General features: G+C 37.7%; 1 protein-coding gene across 1 annotated transcript; it reads left to right on the top strand.

The window, feature by feature from the left end:
* Positions 1-8: 8 nt before the first annotated feature.
* Positions 9-11,730, top strand: LOC128741662 (serine/threonine-protein kinase 11-interacting protein). The gene is made up of 13 exons (XM_053837618.1): positions 9-445; positions 509-1,549; positions 1,617-1,751; positions 1,896-2,384; positions 2,446-2,557; positions 2,622-2,887; positions 2,943-3,146; positions 3,313-3,354; positions 3,763-3,958; positions 7,909-8,249; positions 8,311-8,746; positions 8,804-8,979; positions 9,877-11,730. The coding sequence occupies exons 1-13, from the start codon at positions 355-357 to the stop codon at positions 10,437-10,439; spliced, it is 4,092 nt and encodes a 1,363-aa protein (XP_053693593.1). The 5' UTR covers positions 9-354; the 3' UTR covers positions 10,440-11,730.
* Positions 11,731-17,307: the final 5,577 nt, after the last annotated feature.

The raw sequence follows: 17,307 nt of genomic DNA, 5'->3' as shown, positions 1-17,307 counted from the left end.
CGATTTGTTATCAGTTCCTAAAGTATTGTTGTGTGATTCATTTTGTAAGAGAAAGTGCGATTTTTATTTGTAAAATGAGGAACCGTTCATTTTCGAAACCTTTGCAATAGTTTGCATATCATCCCAGAAAAGTTAATGTGCTATTGCAGTTGACAGTCATTTGTTCTTCGTATTAATTGATGATCCAGCAGTTTTTTGTATACGTTTCTTAAAAGTGATCACACAAATCATTCGTAGAAGGCAGCTCGTTTCTTTTATTTCTAATTTTGTGGCATATAGTTCTTCGCTAAAAAGTTATTAAAGCAAATGAACTGATGGTAAGAAAGAATTCATAATCAACTTTTCGAGGTCATAATGGATCCCAAACAAATAACTGCGCTGGCTAAGCTGTTGAAGGACAGTGGTGACAAAGTCTTAAATAGCCAGTATAAACTTACTTTATCAGGTAATTTTAACCGTATATTGATTATTTCATTCTGCTAATATTCCTTTCTTTCGTAAAATCAAGGATCACTATTGAGAGCACTAAATGACTCATTCAGTTTAATCGTAGACAAAAATGAAATTTTACCACCAAAAAGTTTCCAGGTTGTAAAGCCAAACAATGCTAAATCAGATGTATTTCGTGATCTACAGTTTATCTACGATTTTGTACAGAAGACTACTGTACTGAGCCTAAATCAATTTATCAATGATGATTTATACAAATTTGCGGTGGATATTGGACAATTTAGAAACCTCCGTAAACTGGAAATCCAAAAGATTCCGATTAGTCAGATTATTGGAATTCAGCAGATAAGGTCACAACTTAGCGAAATTATTTGTATTCGAAGCATGTCACACGTAGGAGAAATTATAACTTCCTGTGGAGGCGATAACAGTAACGGATTCACGTGGAATGAACTGCGGGTGGCAAATTTTTCTTACAACATGTTGGATCACATCGATAGTTCTTTGGAGTTTACGCCATGGTTAGAACATCTCAACTTGAGTCACAATCAGATTGTAAGCGTGTCTGCTATAAAATGGTTGCCTAACTTGCGTGTATTGAACTTAGGCTTCAACCGTTTAACGCATATCCCAACGCTTCATGTGGACGCAGCGCGAAAGCTCCGAGCTTTGTTTATTTCGAATAATTTTATAGAAGACCTTACAGGAATATCTCGTTTGCTTACATTAAGAGACTTGGATATTTCTGGAAACTGTATCGTAGATCATGCAGCTCTACTTCCTATCAGTACTCTTTCTTCGCTGTGCTGCTTGAATGTGAAAGATAATCCGCTCGCTTGCCATCCAAAGCATCGACAAGCAACAGCACGATACCTCAATAAGAACACGTCTCAACTGAAGTTTGTGCTTGATGATGAGGTTTTGTCCAAATATGAAAAAACTTTAACTGGTAACTATGACAGTTATTATGCAATACTCGTCCCCAGAAGTCCAGGCAGTACTTGCTCTAGTAATTTAAACACGCCAACAAGGAAAAGCTTGAATAATACACCAACAGGTAGCATTACATCGAAAAGCAGTCTAAACACAGATTACAAAGGTGATTTGAACCATTGTGCTAATTAATTAAAACGATTAATATATTTTTGCATATTCGGATTGTGTAGATGAGATGAACTCTTCGGCAAATTACCAAAAACGAATTAAAGTGCGACGCGCGATAATATCGGAGAGCGACACAACTGATAACGACAAAACGTCAACATCCGTGCTAGATTCTAATGTATCATCAAAAACATTGGGTGAGTAGAAATATATTATCTCAACTCAGCGTGTTATAAATTCTGTATTCTGTTAGTGCATATAATAGTTTATTTCAATATATTCATTTACATAGTGCAAGCTAGATATTTCAAAAAGACTGAATATATTTCTATCAATTTCAGAATTCAGCAATGATCATCTTGAAACAAAAAAGCAAATTGAGAATCTGCGCAAACAGTTCGGGTGTGAATGGTTGCAAAGCCAAGCCGGTGATATGGTGAAGAATGTGATTGGGTTTGATCCTGCATGTGAAAAAGAGTTTGAAAGTGTGACGCATTACGAAAATGTTACTCGGAATACTAATTTGCCGGATAATAACACGACTACAAAATCACTCGTAATTCTATCCGGGAGAGAAAATAACTTAGACCAAGCTAAGAATGATAGCAATATGATGACATCAACTCCAGTGAATCAAGATCGCTCAACGTTAGCGGAAACATTCGAATCCCCAATTAAAGGCAATCAACAATCAGACGTGTGTTCAAATGTGTCTGGTTTTAAGAGTGCCATCGATGAAAATGAATCGAACTATCTTTCGGTGGTCGATACTACGCGTGAGTCGTTAGATTTAACGAATATATATGGAAAAGTTGCAGATACGGAAACAGGTACAAATTTCATATTTCTATGACATATTGATGCACATTACATTATATTAACTGTTCGTAGAATCGGACGTAGAAGAAAATGAAAGATGTTACATGGTAAACGCCAAAGGAAGTCCGATTGAACTTTGTTTGATAATTTCAGACATGAGCATTCGTGAAAAAGATAGCGGAAAGTAAGTTTTGAGTGCGCTTTATTTGCTAGACACTAATAACTGAATATTTGTTTGAATTTTGAAGGACTAAAACTCGCTGGGGAATAAAAACATTGCAAGCATGTGAACGTTCTACGTCGACAAGCATCACATTACTATTCGATACAGTTAAAAAAGATAAAAAAATACGCACGTATGAAATTGACGAGCAGACGTGTCAGGATTTAGAAAGCTATTTGCGTGACATTCTTTCTAAAAGGCCATTATCGGAAATGAATCAAAAGTTGTTTAAATGTGTCGTATGTAATGCCAAATTTTCCAGAGAAATCAATGCAAAAAAGGCTTACGATGGTATGCATGTTCCTATTGTTGCGGCAAAGAAAAAACTAATTCCTATGATTTACAGATTTGCAATGCCCTGAATGCAATGGGGGTTACTGCATAGAGATTAAAGAATCTCCAATCAAGCAGTCCCTGGAAGGCATTACAAAACCGATAGGCAGTGACGGTGACGTCAACACATCTGACGCTGACGATTTTGCTCAACCTGTAGCAGGATCATCGGGGCTTGGGGCTATGCTCAAAAAAACTAGCTCGAAAAACAGCATTGGTATGCGAATTTGTACTGTATAATATGCTTGGTTTGATATCGGGTAGTTTCAATATTATTCTAACAATACGTATTGCATACTAGTATTTTGATGTTACTAACGCTGTCTTTGCCTATTGTATTTTTTATTTTGTTTTATCTTGCACTAAACGTAACATTTTGTTAGAGACGCCGGAAGCATGGAAGTCGCCGGTCAAATACAAACCGAGTAAGCTAATTTGTTTTTCGTTTGTGTGTAAACTTAAGTGATATTAAGCGTTACTCTGCGAGGCAAGCGACGTGACGTCGAATTCAATTCGAGTTTCGAGTCAAATGCTGAAATAAGGCTCATTACCTACTAATAGGATTTCATTCGACTCCGATGAAAAGATGAGTGACGTTGGGAGAACTTTGTCATCTTCTGTCACTTGCTCCGCAGTGTAATCTAGAAACTGAAAATAAAAAAAGAAACAACAATGCACTTCTTATTATCCACTATTAATGGTGTATCTCTAGAATGGTGCGGAAAAAACTGAATGGTTAGAATAAATTCAACCAAAAATGCCACTTTATCTGGCATTATCTACTAGACACATATTTGATTAGAGTAGCTATTACACTGATAATTTACTTCTAGGATCTGCTGGTTCATTAAATGATTCATCTTCGTGTTCTCGGATATCGCAACCGAGTAGCTCATGCGATTCAAACCGAAGCGTAGCAGGAAGTACTAACTCTGAGCGTGACCGAGACGTAGATTTGCTCGGGAATGAGAGTGATATCGAAATTCTCAGCAACCCTAGTCAGAGCAGTATCGAGGTGCTCGATAGTGGGTATGTACATATTTTGTATAGAGAGATTATAAATAGAAATAGTAATAATATTAAGAGTTAGCGCCCAGACTTGAATACTAGGCTTGACACTTATGATGTCGAGTGATGGCGAGAGTGTAACTCATGCAGGCAACTCGATGAGATGAATTAGTAACCCACTAGAAACAAACTGATGTGATAAAGAAGAATGTTCCTGCCGTTCAATTGGCATTTGATGATAGTCGAAGCATAATAGATTGAAACGTCACTTGTTCAAAGAGGATTTCAATTTTGTTATCATTTCACAGAATCTCTCAAGCATAACTAAATTAATGTGATTAAACCTCAAAAGAAGATTAGTTGCTGTGATTGAGTCTACGGAACTAACAATATTCGCAGGTACACTGTCATTTTTTATGAACAGTAAAGAACTTTGCATTCATGCCTGCCAGTTGGCCTCGAGGTACGACGCTGGTTTAACAAACCACTCTTCCAGTGTTCGAATTTTGGCTGGAAGAGTCTGGACAGTCTCGAAATCCGAATGTGCATCTAGGCTTTGCTTTGCTTTGTAGAGAACTTTACCCTTCTTGGGCCTCATAGCATAATTTTCTAAAACGACAAAAACAAATGGTTAAATTCGTCACACACATCGACGTGTTACTAATATAAGGAACATCTAACATGCACCAAAGTGATTACGTTCCCCTACCATCCCTCCATCAATTGTAGAACCACCGTTTCTAAAAAATATCAATATTAATGCCTGACCGCATTTCAAAATCAAAGACTAAAGACACGAGTTTGGTCTAGTTCATAGGAACGAAGCCTTTCTCCGAAAGCCCGCACTACCTTGCAAGTTGTAAGGGCCTGCATAGTATCGTCGTCCTGAAAGTAAAAGCAAGTTAGATTTGAACTTCTCGGTCGGTGGTTATCTACAATGGACGGAGGAAGAGGCACAATTTGTGTCTAAAACCCAACCAGACGCGTCGCTACCTTGGGTGGGTAAGTGGGTTTTGCAGTCTCCTTTTGTACAGCGCCTCTGTGGTTCATAGATACACGGGCACCAGCGAGCCACATGCCCTGGCGGGTGTTGTGGATCAAATCCGGCTATAATCCTAGATTATAGCTTGGTTCGACCCATGCACCTTCCAGCATTGGACAAAAGGTAGGAGTCATAACGACTACTTGTTAAGCGTAGCTACCAACCTCCCCTCCCTCCTCACCTTCCTGCTCTTTCCCCTCCACAACAAAAAATTTTCATTACTTTCCCCTACCGTCCCTCCATCAATTGTAGAACCACCGTTTCTACAAAATATTAACTTCTGCGTTATGCACAGACTGGAAACACGCAAAAATTTTGCGCATCTAAATGCGCTGACAAATCTTAGGCCGATCAGCATTTTGTGTGCTTTATCCAAGGCGTCCGAGAGGCTTCTTGAGTAGCAGATGATGTTCTTCATTACTGAAAATAACCTGAGACAGAGCATCCAAATCGCTAAGCTTCGTGCATTTGACGACCTCGCAATGACACAATAACAATGATATCGTTCTCTTATTCGTGCCTTCAACAACAAGGATTCCGTGAGAGTAAAGGGATGTCGCAAAAAAGTTCAACTGTTCCCACTAGTACATCTGCAAAACATTGAAAAGAGTAGGTAGATAAAGTGCCGAAAGAAGACAAGAGTCCTGAAATACACTGAGAAACAGATTTCGACGCAGAAATCCCAATGCAGCTGATTGCTGACAAATTATTCCGGAAAATGTTTTGTTTTGGATGACGAAAGTAAGTTCCCTCTTTCGATGACGCACGTTTCCGGAAATGATCGATACTATTCTATGGATAGTTCTACTGCCTCTCCGAACATAAAATACAAGTTTAAACATAGGTTTGAACAGAAAGTGCTGCTGTACATTGCCATTTCCGAGAGGTATTTCTAAGCCATGGTTCAACCCCTCTGGTTCGGCTATCAATCAAGATGTCACCAGAGCGAATGTTGGAAGAAAATGATGATGCCGTTTCTACAAAAGCATCATGCAGATGGACAATACGTGTTTTGGCCGAATAAAGCATCGCATTACGCCAAAAAACACAATCATTCCTAAATGCCCATTCGATCCCATTTGTACCCAACAAGCACAACCCGATAAATCTGTCTTAAAGTCGCCGAATCGAAGATTTCTTCGGAATTTTGAGCGCCTTGGTATAAAAAAATAACTGGAGAGGCGCAAATTGGTTAAGTGCTTAAGTGTCGTTGTTTTTACCCTGTTTTTACTATTTTTCAACCAATCTCACTCTATAAAGACAGGAAGTATTGAAACTAGTTATAATTTGCCTTTGTAGAGGTTTCATTACGCACCTCGAACTAACCCTTGGTACCATTCATGTAACTAGCCGCGGCTTTAATGTCGATATAAACTCATGCTAAAGTCACTTAACATCGAATGGCCTGATTCTACTAAGATTCGATCCCACGATCACTAGCTCATCAATGCAGACCCACGGTGATGACCATATTTGAGTTAGGTTTAGGGAGGGACTGAATCTAACCTTTAGTATAGTATATTAGGTTTAGTAGAGTAGGGCGGGGCATAAGTGCGATGTTTGAAGTTGTCATCAATTTTCGTGAGATATAAAGAAGGACATAAACATAATATATTTTATAGTGATGCAGTAATTCAATGTCTTTGCATTCAACTATAAATCATCTGCGGTAATAGTGTTTTGCAAACTAAATTCTTCTTTCTTCTGATCAAGTGCCGATTCGCACTTTTACCCCACTAGCGGGGCAAAAGTGCGAATACCGCGGGGCAAAAGTTCGAAGCTAGAATCCACGAAATTAGCCCAGCAGTAGCTAACAAAACCATATTATCTCCAATCTGCGGAAAGGTTTGGTAAGGAATATTCTCAATTTGCACCTTTTCTTTCTGCAGATTCAGTTTTCTGCAGATCTTCCATTTCTAGCATCTGTAATATAGTGCCTAAAGTTGTACATAATTAGCTATACATTTTTGCCTCGTCCATGAATCGCACTTTTACCCCGTCCGTGAATCGAACTTTTACCCCGGTAAGCGCTTGACGGGGTTAGATTAAATAACGGAAAAGCGAAGTATATTTTGTAAATTCTTTTCACCGTATTTTCAAAACAGATATGTGAGTGATGTAAAACGCTGCTACAAATTTTCAACAAGTAATATCCTCCTGTTGATATCGTATTTGCCGTATAACGAAAAACTACATCAAAACCGCCCTAAAATAACATTTGCACATAACTCAGCAACTATGCTTTGTAAGCAACCAAAGTTTACGTTAGATTCAAGCTGTCAAAGTAGTCACCCATCCATGCCAATGTAGTTAATTTACTCGGAATCTGCACCGATAAATCATTGAATCGCACTTTTACCCGCATCGCACTTTTACCCCTCCTTACTCTATATACAAAGACTGGTGAATAGAAATTCCTTGAAACTGGCAATTCCATTATTTCTAATGAGTACCAAGCGCCTGCACAGTTTCGCCGTACTGTTAGTAAAACGAGTCAGATTGAACTTCGCCTTCGGCCTTCGGTCAGATTGTCTAAAAATAACTCAACCCGCCAAGGTTGGGGAGTTTGAAATACGTCGCACGCCTAATAAGGGGATTGTGGAGTGTGTTTTTTATTCAGTCCGTTGTGGTTCAAAGATTCATCAATATCTGCGATCCACAGAGCCTGGCAAAAAAGTTGAAATCCAATCCGGTTCTAATTGGTTCCCATTATAGCTTGGTTGGATCGGTGCATCTCCCAGCTTGGGTAAAGAGAAACGGTATAGATACTTAATAAGCGTTACTTCAATTACACTCCTTTAACAAATTTGTCGCTCTTTCCCCTTCTCGTCTTGTCCCACTCTGTTGGATACTATAAACACCTTTGTTTGATTGCTCTTTTCTCCCGTAATAAATAATAAACAATCTCAATAATATTCATTTTTTCAAGATTCCATCCAAGTAGAAAACACTCCGAAGAACGAAAGGCATTCGCCTTACCAGGATTGGATTCAATAGCCGACAAAAGCTTTAATATATCGACAACGCTCATCAACCAAGAGACATCGACAAATGATCTCAATACAAAGGTTGCGGAGATTATAGCCAAGACGAAACTAGAAAATGTTCCGCTAACTGCTTCCGCGCAGACAGAAAACGAGGAAACTTTAACAATAAAACCTAATCTTTCCCAGCACAAAAAGACTTTTTTGGCGGCTGCAAACCTAACAGAAAGCAGTTCTTCTGGGTCCGTTACCGATAGTGTATGTACAGCTTATGAATCTAATCAAGGTAGTCATATTAATAAATAAGAAAAGTACGCATTACTCTCATATATTCTATTTTGTTGCAGATCAAAAACAACATAAATCTTTTTCTGAAGAAACATTAGAAAATCAAAAGGTGAAATCAAGTGCTGACAAGCAAACTCTAGCATCTCCTACAGCTAAAGGAGATAACTCGGTTATAAGCACAATGCTTGGGGGACTTTTTCAATCCACTAATATGTTAATGTCTAAAACTCCGAAACAAGGCAAATTGGATTCTTCACCGAAGTTAGCTTTCGAGCCAATGCGATACTCGTACACGGACTATGCAAACGTCGATCACAGATTAAAGTTGTATCTTTATCAACATTTGTTTGAAGATGCAAACGAAGGTTTAAAATGGCTAGTGTCGTGCGTAATTTTTGATGAAAATCAGCTGGACGAGTGGCCTACCGGTTTCGATGGGTTGTTTATTATGTCCACAACTAAATTTTACGTTATGAAAATTACTGCTGCACAAAAGTAAGTTAGTTACGATAAGGATCCAGAATTAGTTTCAGTTTTTATCTTACTTTGCAGTGATGATCCATCAACTTGGCTGAGAAAACACTTATCAGGGACAATAGATCGTGTTGGGATTGCGCAGGTGCTTCCGTGGAAAATAGGAATTAAATTTCTGATAAGCGCGATCGGTGGCATTCACATTATTTTGCAAGATATTTTGCGAACTGATTGTCTAATGTTGTTCTTTGCTGGTAAGTTCGTTAAAATAAGAGTGATTTGGTACCGTAAAAACGCAGCTATATTTCCGGAAAATTATGCTTAACGTGATAAGTTCTTTTATTAACGTAATAATTAGGAAACAATATGACTCAACCTAATGTTTTTATGACATTACGATTATAATACTGTAGTGTCCACAAATGAGGAATGTGCTGATATGCCATTGAGAAAAATGCAATTTTATTACTTTGGTCTGTTAAAGAGGTTTTACACGCTACTGGTTACTTGTTGATGTGCATATACATGCCGGAGCCATGCCGTTGAATTGAAAAACCGATTTCTCTGGCCAAATTCACTCCGGCGCGCATATTTAACACAGCAGCCATTCTTTCATTTATAAACACAAGAAGAGTTGACAATCCAGGGAAAAATTTGGCTAACGTGCGTGCGTTGCCAGTTATGTCGTGCTAGTGGGCAGTGTAGCAAAAACGGTAAGTTGGGGGTTAAAAACACAGTGCCATTATTCATGCGAATATAAGCCGAGGCGAAAACCATTTTTGCGGGGTTGTTACCCGGCAGTTTCACAGCATGTGCCGCCCATTGTACCCTTTTACCTCACCGGCAGTGCAGCCTCAAGGCATTGCGCGTACTCAGTAGTGACCTCAGGTAACTTAAATCGTTCCAGATTGTACCGTGGTGGGCGACAGTACTAAATGTTGGTAACAACGGATAATTTTTGGCGCACTTTTACCATCAAAAGGTAGTGGTTAGAATCGAAAAAAATGGTTTAAAATTATGTTTTGTAACTCTAATTTATATAATAACATAGATATATCTACATGACGGCTGCAACTTTTACGGTACTTTCGCTATTCTTAAGTGAATTATTTATTTTACCTGATACATTTTTCCTTGCTTGTTTTTGTTAGAAAATCCTCTTCCAGAGTATTGCACACTTGACCTGCAGTCGTCCGAATTGCTTACTGGTAAATTGGTTAAAGCTACCAAAGGAGACACGGTTAAAATTTTGATGATCGTCAATTTTTGTGAAGTTTTATCCAATGATGAACTGCAGAGTGTTCAGCTGTGTACGTTACTGTTGACAGATAGTTATTTATATTTGGCAGCAGATATCAAATGGCTAAATGAAAACAGCAAGTATCCTATTGAACCGAAATTCACGCAGCTGATGTCAAACCTTGTGGAGCTGGAAGTCATCAACAGTCTATCTTGCCGGTTGCACTTTATGGACGAACAGGAAGATAAGTATGAAACATGGCGAATAGACTTTGCTACTGATACCGCCAAAGAGAGTACTGTGACCACTATTTGTAGCTCGTGGGAGAAAATTTTTGGAGTGCCTTTAATTAGCAGTAGAAATACTATCAGCAATAATAATAATAACAATAAAGATAATAGCACGATATGTAAAACTGATACTACCGATATTAACGTTAGTTCAGATAAAAATAAGAATAATAGTGAAAATTGATGTGTATATGTGCAGATATCCTCGTGATAATGATTTAGTCACTTTTAACCACTTCCGTTATATACGTGTTTCATGTGCATCGTTTATCAGGGTGATATTAGATCTTATTCATAACTAAACGTTTTACCATTCTTTTGTGTGTTTTCGACTGTGAGATATGTAATATATTTATGTCTGTTTTGACCATATTCAACCACGCGTTAGCTATAAGTAGGGGTAATAGGGGCATAATGAGCATACGGGGCAAAATGGGCCACCGTTCGTTTGGGCTTATTGGACAATCAATTTCGCTAATTTGATTAATGAACTTGTTGATAATGTTCTTAATAAGCATTTCAACAAAAACTGCATCCAAATTCGTTGACATGTCTGAGATATTGAGAAAATACTCGAGCCGACTCAAGATTGTAAAAATGCTATAAGAATTGCAACCCACAAAATAAGCTCTATAGCTATTTGTTGCGTGCTCTGGACTTCTCCACTCCATATATGGTTACTATTACCATATATGAACAATCGCTTTGTATAATTGAGATATTTTTTTTGTTTTATCGAATTATTATAATTATTTTTGATTAGTATAGCTGTAAGGGGCATAATGAGCATACCTGGCAATGTGTTTGTACATAACCCATAAACGCTGGAAAGTAATATAAACATTAAAATGACACAGTCAAGTATAATGCTGCGTGATTGCACGCAACAATCAACCCGAAAATAGCGGTTACAGAGCAAAAGTGGTGTCTTTCATCTACCTGCCACTTCTCCGCCATGTTGCCTATGTTGTTCAACTGAAAAAAAATCGGTAAATAAAAACAATCATAAAACAACCGCTAAATGAAATGAAAATAGTCACCATTTCGCTTTTCTTTGTATTGATATAATCTTTTATGTTATTTTCTAGTAAAAACTGGCTAAAATGGTAACTTCAACTAAAGTGCCCATATTGCCCCGTATAGTGGCCCATTATGCCCCGTATGGTTTTTGAACGAAGCAAAAAGTATCATTTTTTAAACATTCAAATTTGATGGCTGTTCATAGTTAATCAATATTCTAACATTGTTAATTTATCAAAGACATATCAAATCGTAAGTTTATGGCAATTACCAGAATTTTGATTACGCGCTACATGTTTTATGACGCGTTTTGCTTAGGTGGCCCATATTGCCCCTACCACCCCTAAATAGGCATTAGAATTAAGTGCCGTATACTTTCAGGCTCTATTCAGTTGGAAACTATAGTAATACATATGAAAATAATTTGGCGTAAATAAAAATTTTCTATTTTGGAGAAACATTCTATGATGTCGTTTTTTAATAACTAGTTTTACAAATGTCGCATATGATTGATTGCTTGATGAGTAGTTGGCTTGCCATCCTGATGAACAAAGTTTACTCGGTAGTGGGCTATCGCTCTCCAATTCCTTGGACACCGAGTACTCTCCGCCATATCTCGCTCCACCTGGTCTAACCATCTTACTCGCTGCGCCGCTGGTCGTTCAGGTCCCACCGGATTTGAAGCGGGATTCGCACCGATGCCATCTGTTCCAGCCGATTTATTGTTCTTTAGATGCATGAAGGCCTCCTTAATATCGCCTATCGTTGGGGCTGGTATTTGTTCACCGTTTGTCCCATCGTCGAAATTGCTTTCCTCGTCGCCTTGGTTCTCCGCCTGGGTGTCTTTCAGGTGTTTATCGAAGTGCTGCTTCCATCTTTCGGTCTCCGCACTATCGTCCATTAAAATAATGCCCTTCTTATCCCTACACATTTGGACTCGCGTCACAAAGCCTTTGCGGGATCCGTTCAGTTTCTGGTAGAACTTTCGCGCTTTCTGAGAACAATGCAGCCGCTCCAACTCCGCAATTTCCTGCTCTTCCAGGTAGCGTTTTTTCTTCCGGAAGATTTGGTTGACCCTAATGGCCAAATGGGAGTTATTCCCCATGCGCCTTACTCACCAGACTAGGCTTCTTTCGTTTACCATATATTTTCAATTAATGTGTATTCTTGTACATTTGGCTGCAGCCTACACATTGATACGAACGATAATTGCCGATGATGTGTACACTAGAGATGGTCGGGCATAAAGATTACCCGAACCCGTCCCGTACCCGGTTTAACCTTTACGTCCCCGACATCAAAAATGATGGTACTTGCAGTTACATTTTTGGCTCTATCTCCACTTATTTTCATTCGATTTTCATGCAATTAGTCTTAAAAGAACCACACTAGATTGGTCTTTAATGAAAAAATAAGTTGATAAATTATGGTTCCATTTTCCGGTGATATTCCAGATCGCAGTGGGATTTTCTGTTGAAGTCTTTTACGCACTCTGTTAAGCAGATTTCAGAGTTTTATTTCTCATGCTATTTATGACTTAAAAAAAATCCCACTGCGATTTGGAATATCTCCGGGAAAATGGAACCAAACTTTATGAACTAATTTTTTCATTAAAGGCCAATCTAATGTGGTTCTTTTAAGACTGATTGCATAAAAATCGCATGAAAATATGTGGAGATAGAGCCAAAAGTGTAACTGCAAGTACCATCAATTTTTATGTCGGGGACGTAAAGATTTACCTTCCTAATGCATTAGAAAAAAAGTTACATAGGGTAAAGAACTAGTTTTAAGCAGTTTAAGCGGGTCACTGATTGTTTTACCTTATTACAAGCGATGGGTTGACTAAGTGGGGGATATCAGCATACCAAACTTCTTGCTATCTTTAGTTCTTCAAGCTGTTACCATTGGAAGACACTATTGTTGAGCTAAACTTTTGATTTTTCGCTTTAAAAGTTGGAGCGGCGGAACTAATTTGGATCAGACCGAACCCATTTTTACCCGCAAGGTGCTTTTTTAAGCAATCCTGAAATCTGAATTTTTTTACGTCCCCTTAAAAAATCCCTCGAACTTTTCCCCCTATTCAGTGAGTTCGCGTTCCTATCCGCGACCTACTAATCGGCATCTGATGCGTAATCGGTATAGCGTATCGGCATAGATGCGTAAAATGCCATCTGTCTAAATTGTTTATCGGGGCATACACTCACCGCACCGTTCGGCAAACGGTATTCGTCGTCTCTTTTATTCTCTGGTGTTCTTATGGGAAACTGCGAGTTTGACGTCTCACTCGCTGTTCATAAGGATGGTGGGAGAACAAAAGAGGTAAACATATAGCAGTACAAACGATCCGACTCAGAACAGTGTTGTCAAAGCAAATAACATTGAAACACATCGTTGCTTTTTTAAATCACTGAGGAAATCTTCGAAAATTATTGAAAAAGGTGTCTTGTGTTGTTTTTAATAAAGAAAAATTAATTATGAACATACATTTCTCTTGAAAGTATTGAACCACGTTTTCACCATAGGAGGTTTCAGTTAATTTCAAACTTAAAATTCTTATTTCCAGAACTGAAACAGTGTCTTGGCAACACGATAGTTCATCAGTTGTGCTGCAGCTGCTGCTAGTGGTGAACAGGTTCCGTCAATTCAGAATTTGTTTTCAGTTTTGTTAGAAAATAATAAAACTTTTGGCTAGTGACAAAGCCTTAGATAATAGAAAAAAAGAGAGTGAATAATATGGTATGTGACAACTGAGTGCTTGACTTTCAGAGTGGTTGTAATCAGTGCTGAAAATTTGATGAATTCGTTAGTAGCGAGGTGGTGATTGCTGAAGAGCAGCTGAAAAATGTACGTTTTTGGACAACAATTTTTAATTCATCATATTTCTTGTCGGAAACCCAGTAAATTGTGTTTGTGTGAATCAAATGTATGGTTAAGTGATTTGTGAAGATGATCCTATCAAAAGATTTTGAAAATATGAATAAAAAAGTGCATTTTCGGATCATTTATGTTCAACTGATTAAAATAGGTAACACTGCTTAACTCATTCCTTACCCTACCTCGACTTTCCAGTTTGCTGTGCAATCACAAAAGCTATAGTGAGCTATTCTCCTGCGTTCCTCACCAATTAGTATTAGAGGAAACATCTACTACTATGACTCAGGCAGCAGGCTGGGTACACAATTAGCATTTTGTTGCTTAAGCAATTAACGCTGTGAAACCGTCGGATTTCAACCTTTTTCACACTTTCTCAAAACCTCTTTAATTTTCTACATATAAGTGATTTGGTATACAATTTTATATTCTCAACATTTCATATAAAATCTAAATAAGATTTATAATTTGTATTACGTATGTATTAGCTTTCAAATATTTGCATAACATAGATTAATCCTGGAATGGAAAACTTTAATATATGCAAACTACTGTTGCTGATTTGAAAACGAAAGCAAAATCTTAAAACTGCAATCATTGGGCAACAAATGATCAACACTTTGCGGTAAATATGAACTGACATCTTCTTTGTAAGTATCTTGATGTTGCACCTCCATCGCTATGAAAACGGTGAACCAATCCAAACTTGCAGCAATCATCTGCACGTTATCACAGTTTGCGATTCTAGTACCCGATGAGTTTACATCCACTTAGCTATACCAAAAGTGATTGGCTTTTCACAACTCATCTCAATTTCCCCGCCGTAGTTGATAAGCTGGTATCTGGTATGCAATATATGCATATGGGCATGGGCATATTGTTTGCATCTGTTGGGCGAAAGCATGATTTCTCTTGCTACTTCCGGAGCATGTCATTTATGTATGAGGCTTAAGGTGCAAATTTAACGCCTGCTATAATTAGTGCCCGAGGCAAGTGAGGATGGCACCACTCACGCGTAACTAAATAGTTCAACTAAACTAATAAAACAGCTTACATAGTACCTTTCGATGGAGTGGTTCATGATTTTAGTTTTTCATGTGTGCTGTAGGATAGATTTCAAATATTCCAAGCAAAAGAATTACCATCAGATGTAGGTAACTCTAATAGTTTTCATCCATAGAATATTGAGTAAATGCGATTAAAAATATTTCGATAGCTAAAAATAAAATGCGACCCACGCCTAATTACGAAGCCAAATAGTATCGTGACTGAAAGTAATCGCTGTTTAGCAACAGACAACTGTGTGCGGACTGCGGGCAATTGCAAATTGTAAAGCGCGGGGCGTACGCGGCAGACTTATCCTCTTACTCCCAGAGCATATCGGTATCAACTTTTCAAAAGGGTCAATCTGCAAAATGTAAACAAATCGAGTGAGGGTTATTTTTTGTTGGAGTAGCATAGGGAAAGAAACCCTCACTCGGTTTGTTTACATTTTGCAGTGTGGCCCTTTTGAAAAGTTGGTGCCGATATATCCTTTGATATTGTATAGAGTGTATAACGCACCGTATAAACTGCTTACGATGAGGATTATGTGAATGTTTCATAATTCCTTTGACCAATTTGGTATTTGCACTGTAATAATACGTAAGCATTTGCCTCCCAGGTAGTCTAGAGGTACTATAGTACTGGTGCAACAAACTAGTCCTTGCATGCTCGCATCTCGACTGGCACCAACGGTCAACTATTGTAAAACTTGGCTGTAAAATCTGTCGTATAAAAACAGAAGGTTATTCCTTAATATTTTAAAAGGATTATTCTTATTTTTCCCGTACGGAAATAGAAATCGTTTATTAATTTGGTCTCATCTAGTTTCGCACAAAGTACTGTCATATTTAAGGAATGTTGTTCATCCGGTTTAGAAATTCAGACTCTTCAGTATACGTTATTGGTAAGATTGAATACATACATAATTAACTGATTGAGTAACGGTGTATATAAGGCTCTTCCTCAAATCGGAGGCTTCATGAAACAAAGTTTTCAAACAGAGAGCAGAAATCTGAAATTAGGTACTACGAAAACCAAAAATTCATTTCTCGTATTTTTTTCGATATTAGTGATACTTTGCACTTTATAGTTATTATCACAGCTGGTAAACTCCTAATCCTAGATTATTCGATATTCAGGATCGCTAGGTCATGGGCATAATTGAATGTGATTATTTGGTTTTTCCATAAAGGTTTTGATTACTAATTCATTTGAATACATATTTATTCATTTTTGTTTATGTATTCATTATTTCTTTTTTGGTTTTATTTTTGTTAAATTCACCGCGCTGTTAGTGATTCTATTAAAATGAAATAATGCATACAATAGAACGGATAGTTCAATCAGAAGGTGAACAAATCTCATAAGAACTACACACGGCAACCTCACAACCTTAGAAGCGACAAAGGAAACTACAAATGAGTATGAGATGGTCGTCAGGTAGAAGCAGTTCTTCAATTTCAGTAGCGAAACCGATAAGAGAATCTAACTTGCTCTCAAAATAAAATTACATCACTGATTTTAAGACGTAAATAGTGACACTGCAAGAAATAAATAAATGGCAATCCAAAGAGAATAAGTTACTGGTTTGTTCGTTTGTTTGTTTGTTTGTTTGTTTATTAAAGATACTTTGCACCTTTTGGTGTATTCGTGTCTGTTAAAAGGTTTTATCATCTATCTACAACTGTTTGTATAGTCCTGTTTCCTTGAGGTAATTCACTATTTTCCTTTCATTTTCGTTATCGTTATCAAGTGCTTGCTGGAGGCTAGTAGAATTCACTTCACGTTTTTGTCTCACGTTCTCGTACTTTCTACAGTACAGTTACTAGTTTGGTTTTGCAGCTAACTTCTTGTATAAGCCCCATTTCCCCCAACTTTTTTTTTTATTTATTGTTATCTGAATGTTGTGTAAACGTATTTGTATGAATGCAGACAAATGAATCAACGTTATGGAAACAGTTTAATGATCCTTTCATTGTGAAACCGTCTCCATAACGTTGATCTGGTCGGCTGTATTTTTACAAGTACATTTACATAAAAATTTGATCACTTATATTTCTCAATAACTTACTCACTGTAGAGAAGTTTACGTTCTTTCTTACGTAAAAGGAACGTCT

This window comes from Sabethes cyaneus, chromosome 3 (assembly GCF_943734655.1).
Source record: "Sabethes cyaneus chromosome 3, idSabCyanKW18_F2, whole genome shotgun sequence".
In the NCBI taxonomy this organism is placed as follows: domain Eukaryota; kingdom Metazoa; phylum Arthropoda; class Insecta; order Diptera; family Culicidae; genus Sabethes; species Sabethes cyaneus.
This window is presented reverse-complemented; position numbering and strand designations above follow the sequence as displayed.

Bases quoted from the DNA above. Each gene is read 5' to 3' on its own strand.
- LOC128741662 (XM_053837618.1), top strand. From the start codon at position 355: ATGGATCCCAAACAAATAACTGCGCTGGCTAAGCTGTTGAAGGACAGT. The intron at 2,385-2,445 runs GTACAAATTTCA...AACTGTTCGTAG, and splicing joins AGTTGCAGATACGGAAACAG to AATCGGACGTAGAAGAAAAT. The intron at 8,980-9,876 runs GTAAGTTCGTTA...TGTTTTTGTTAG, and splicing joins TCTAATGTTGTTCTTTGCTG to AAAATCCTCTTCCAGAGTAT.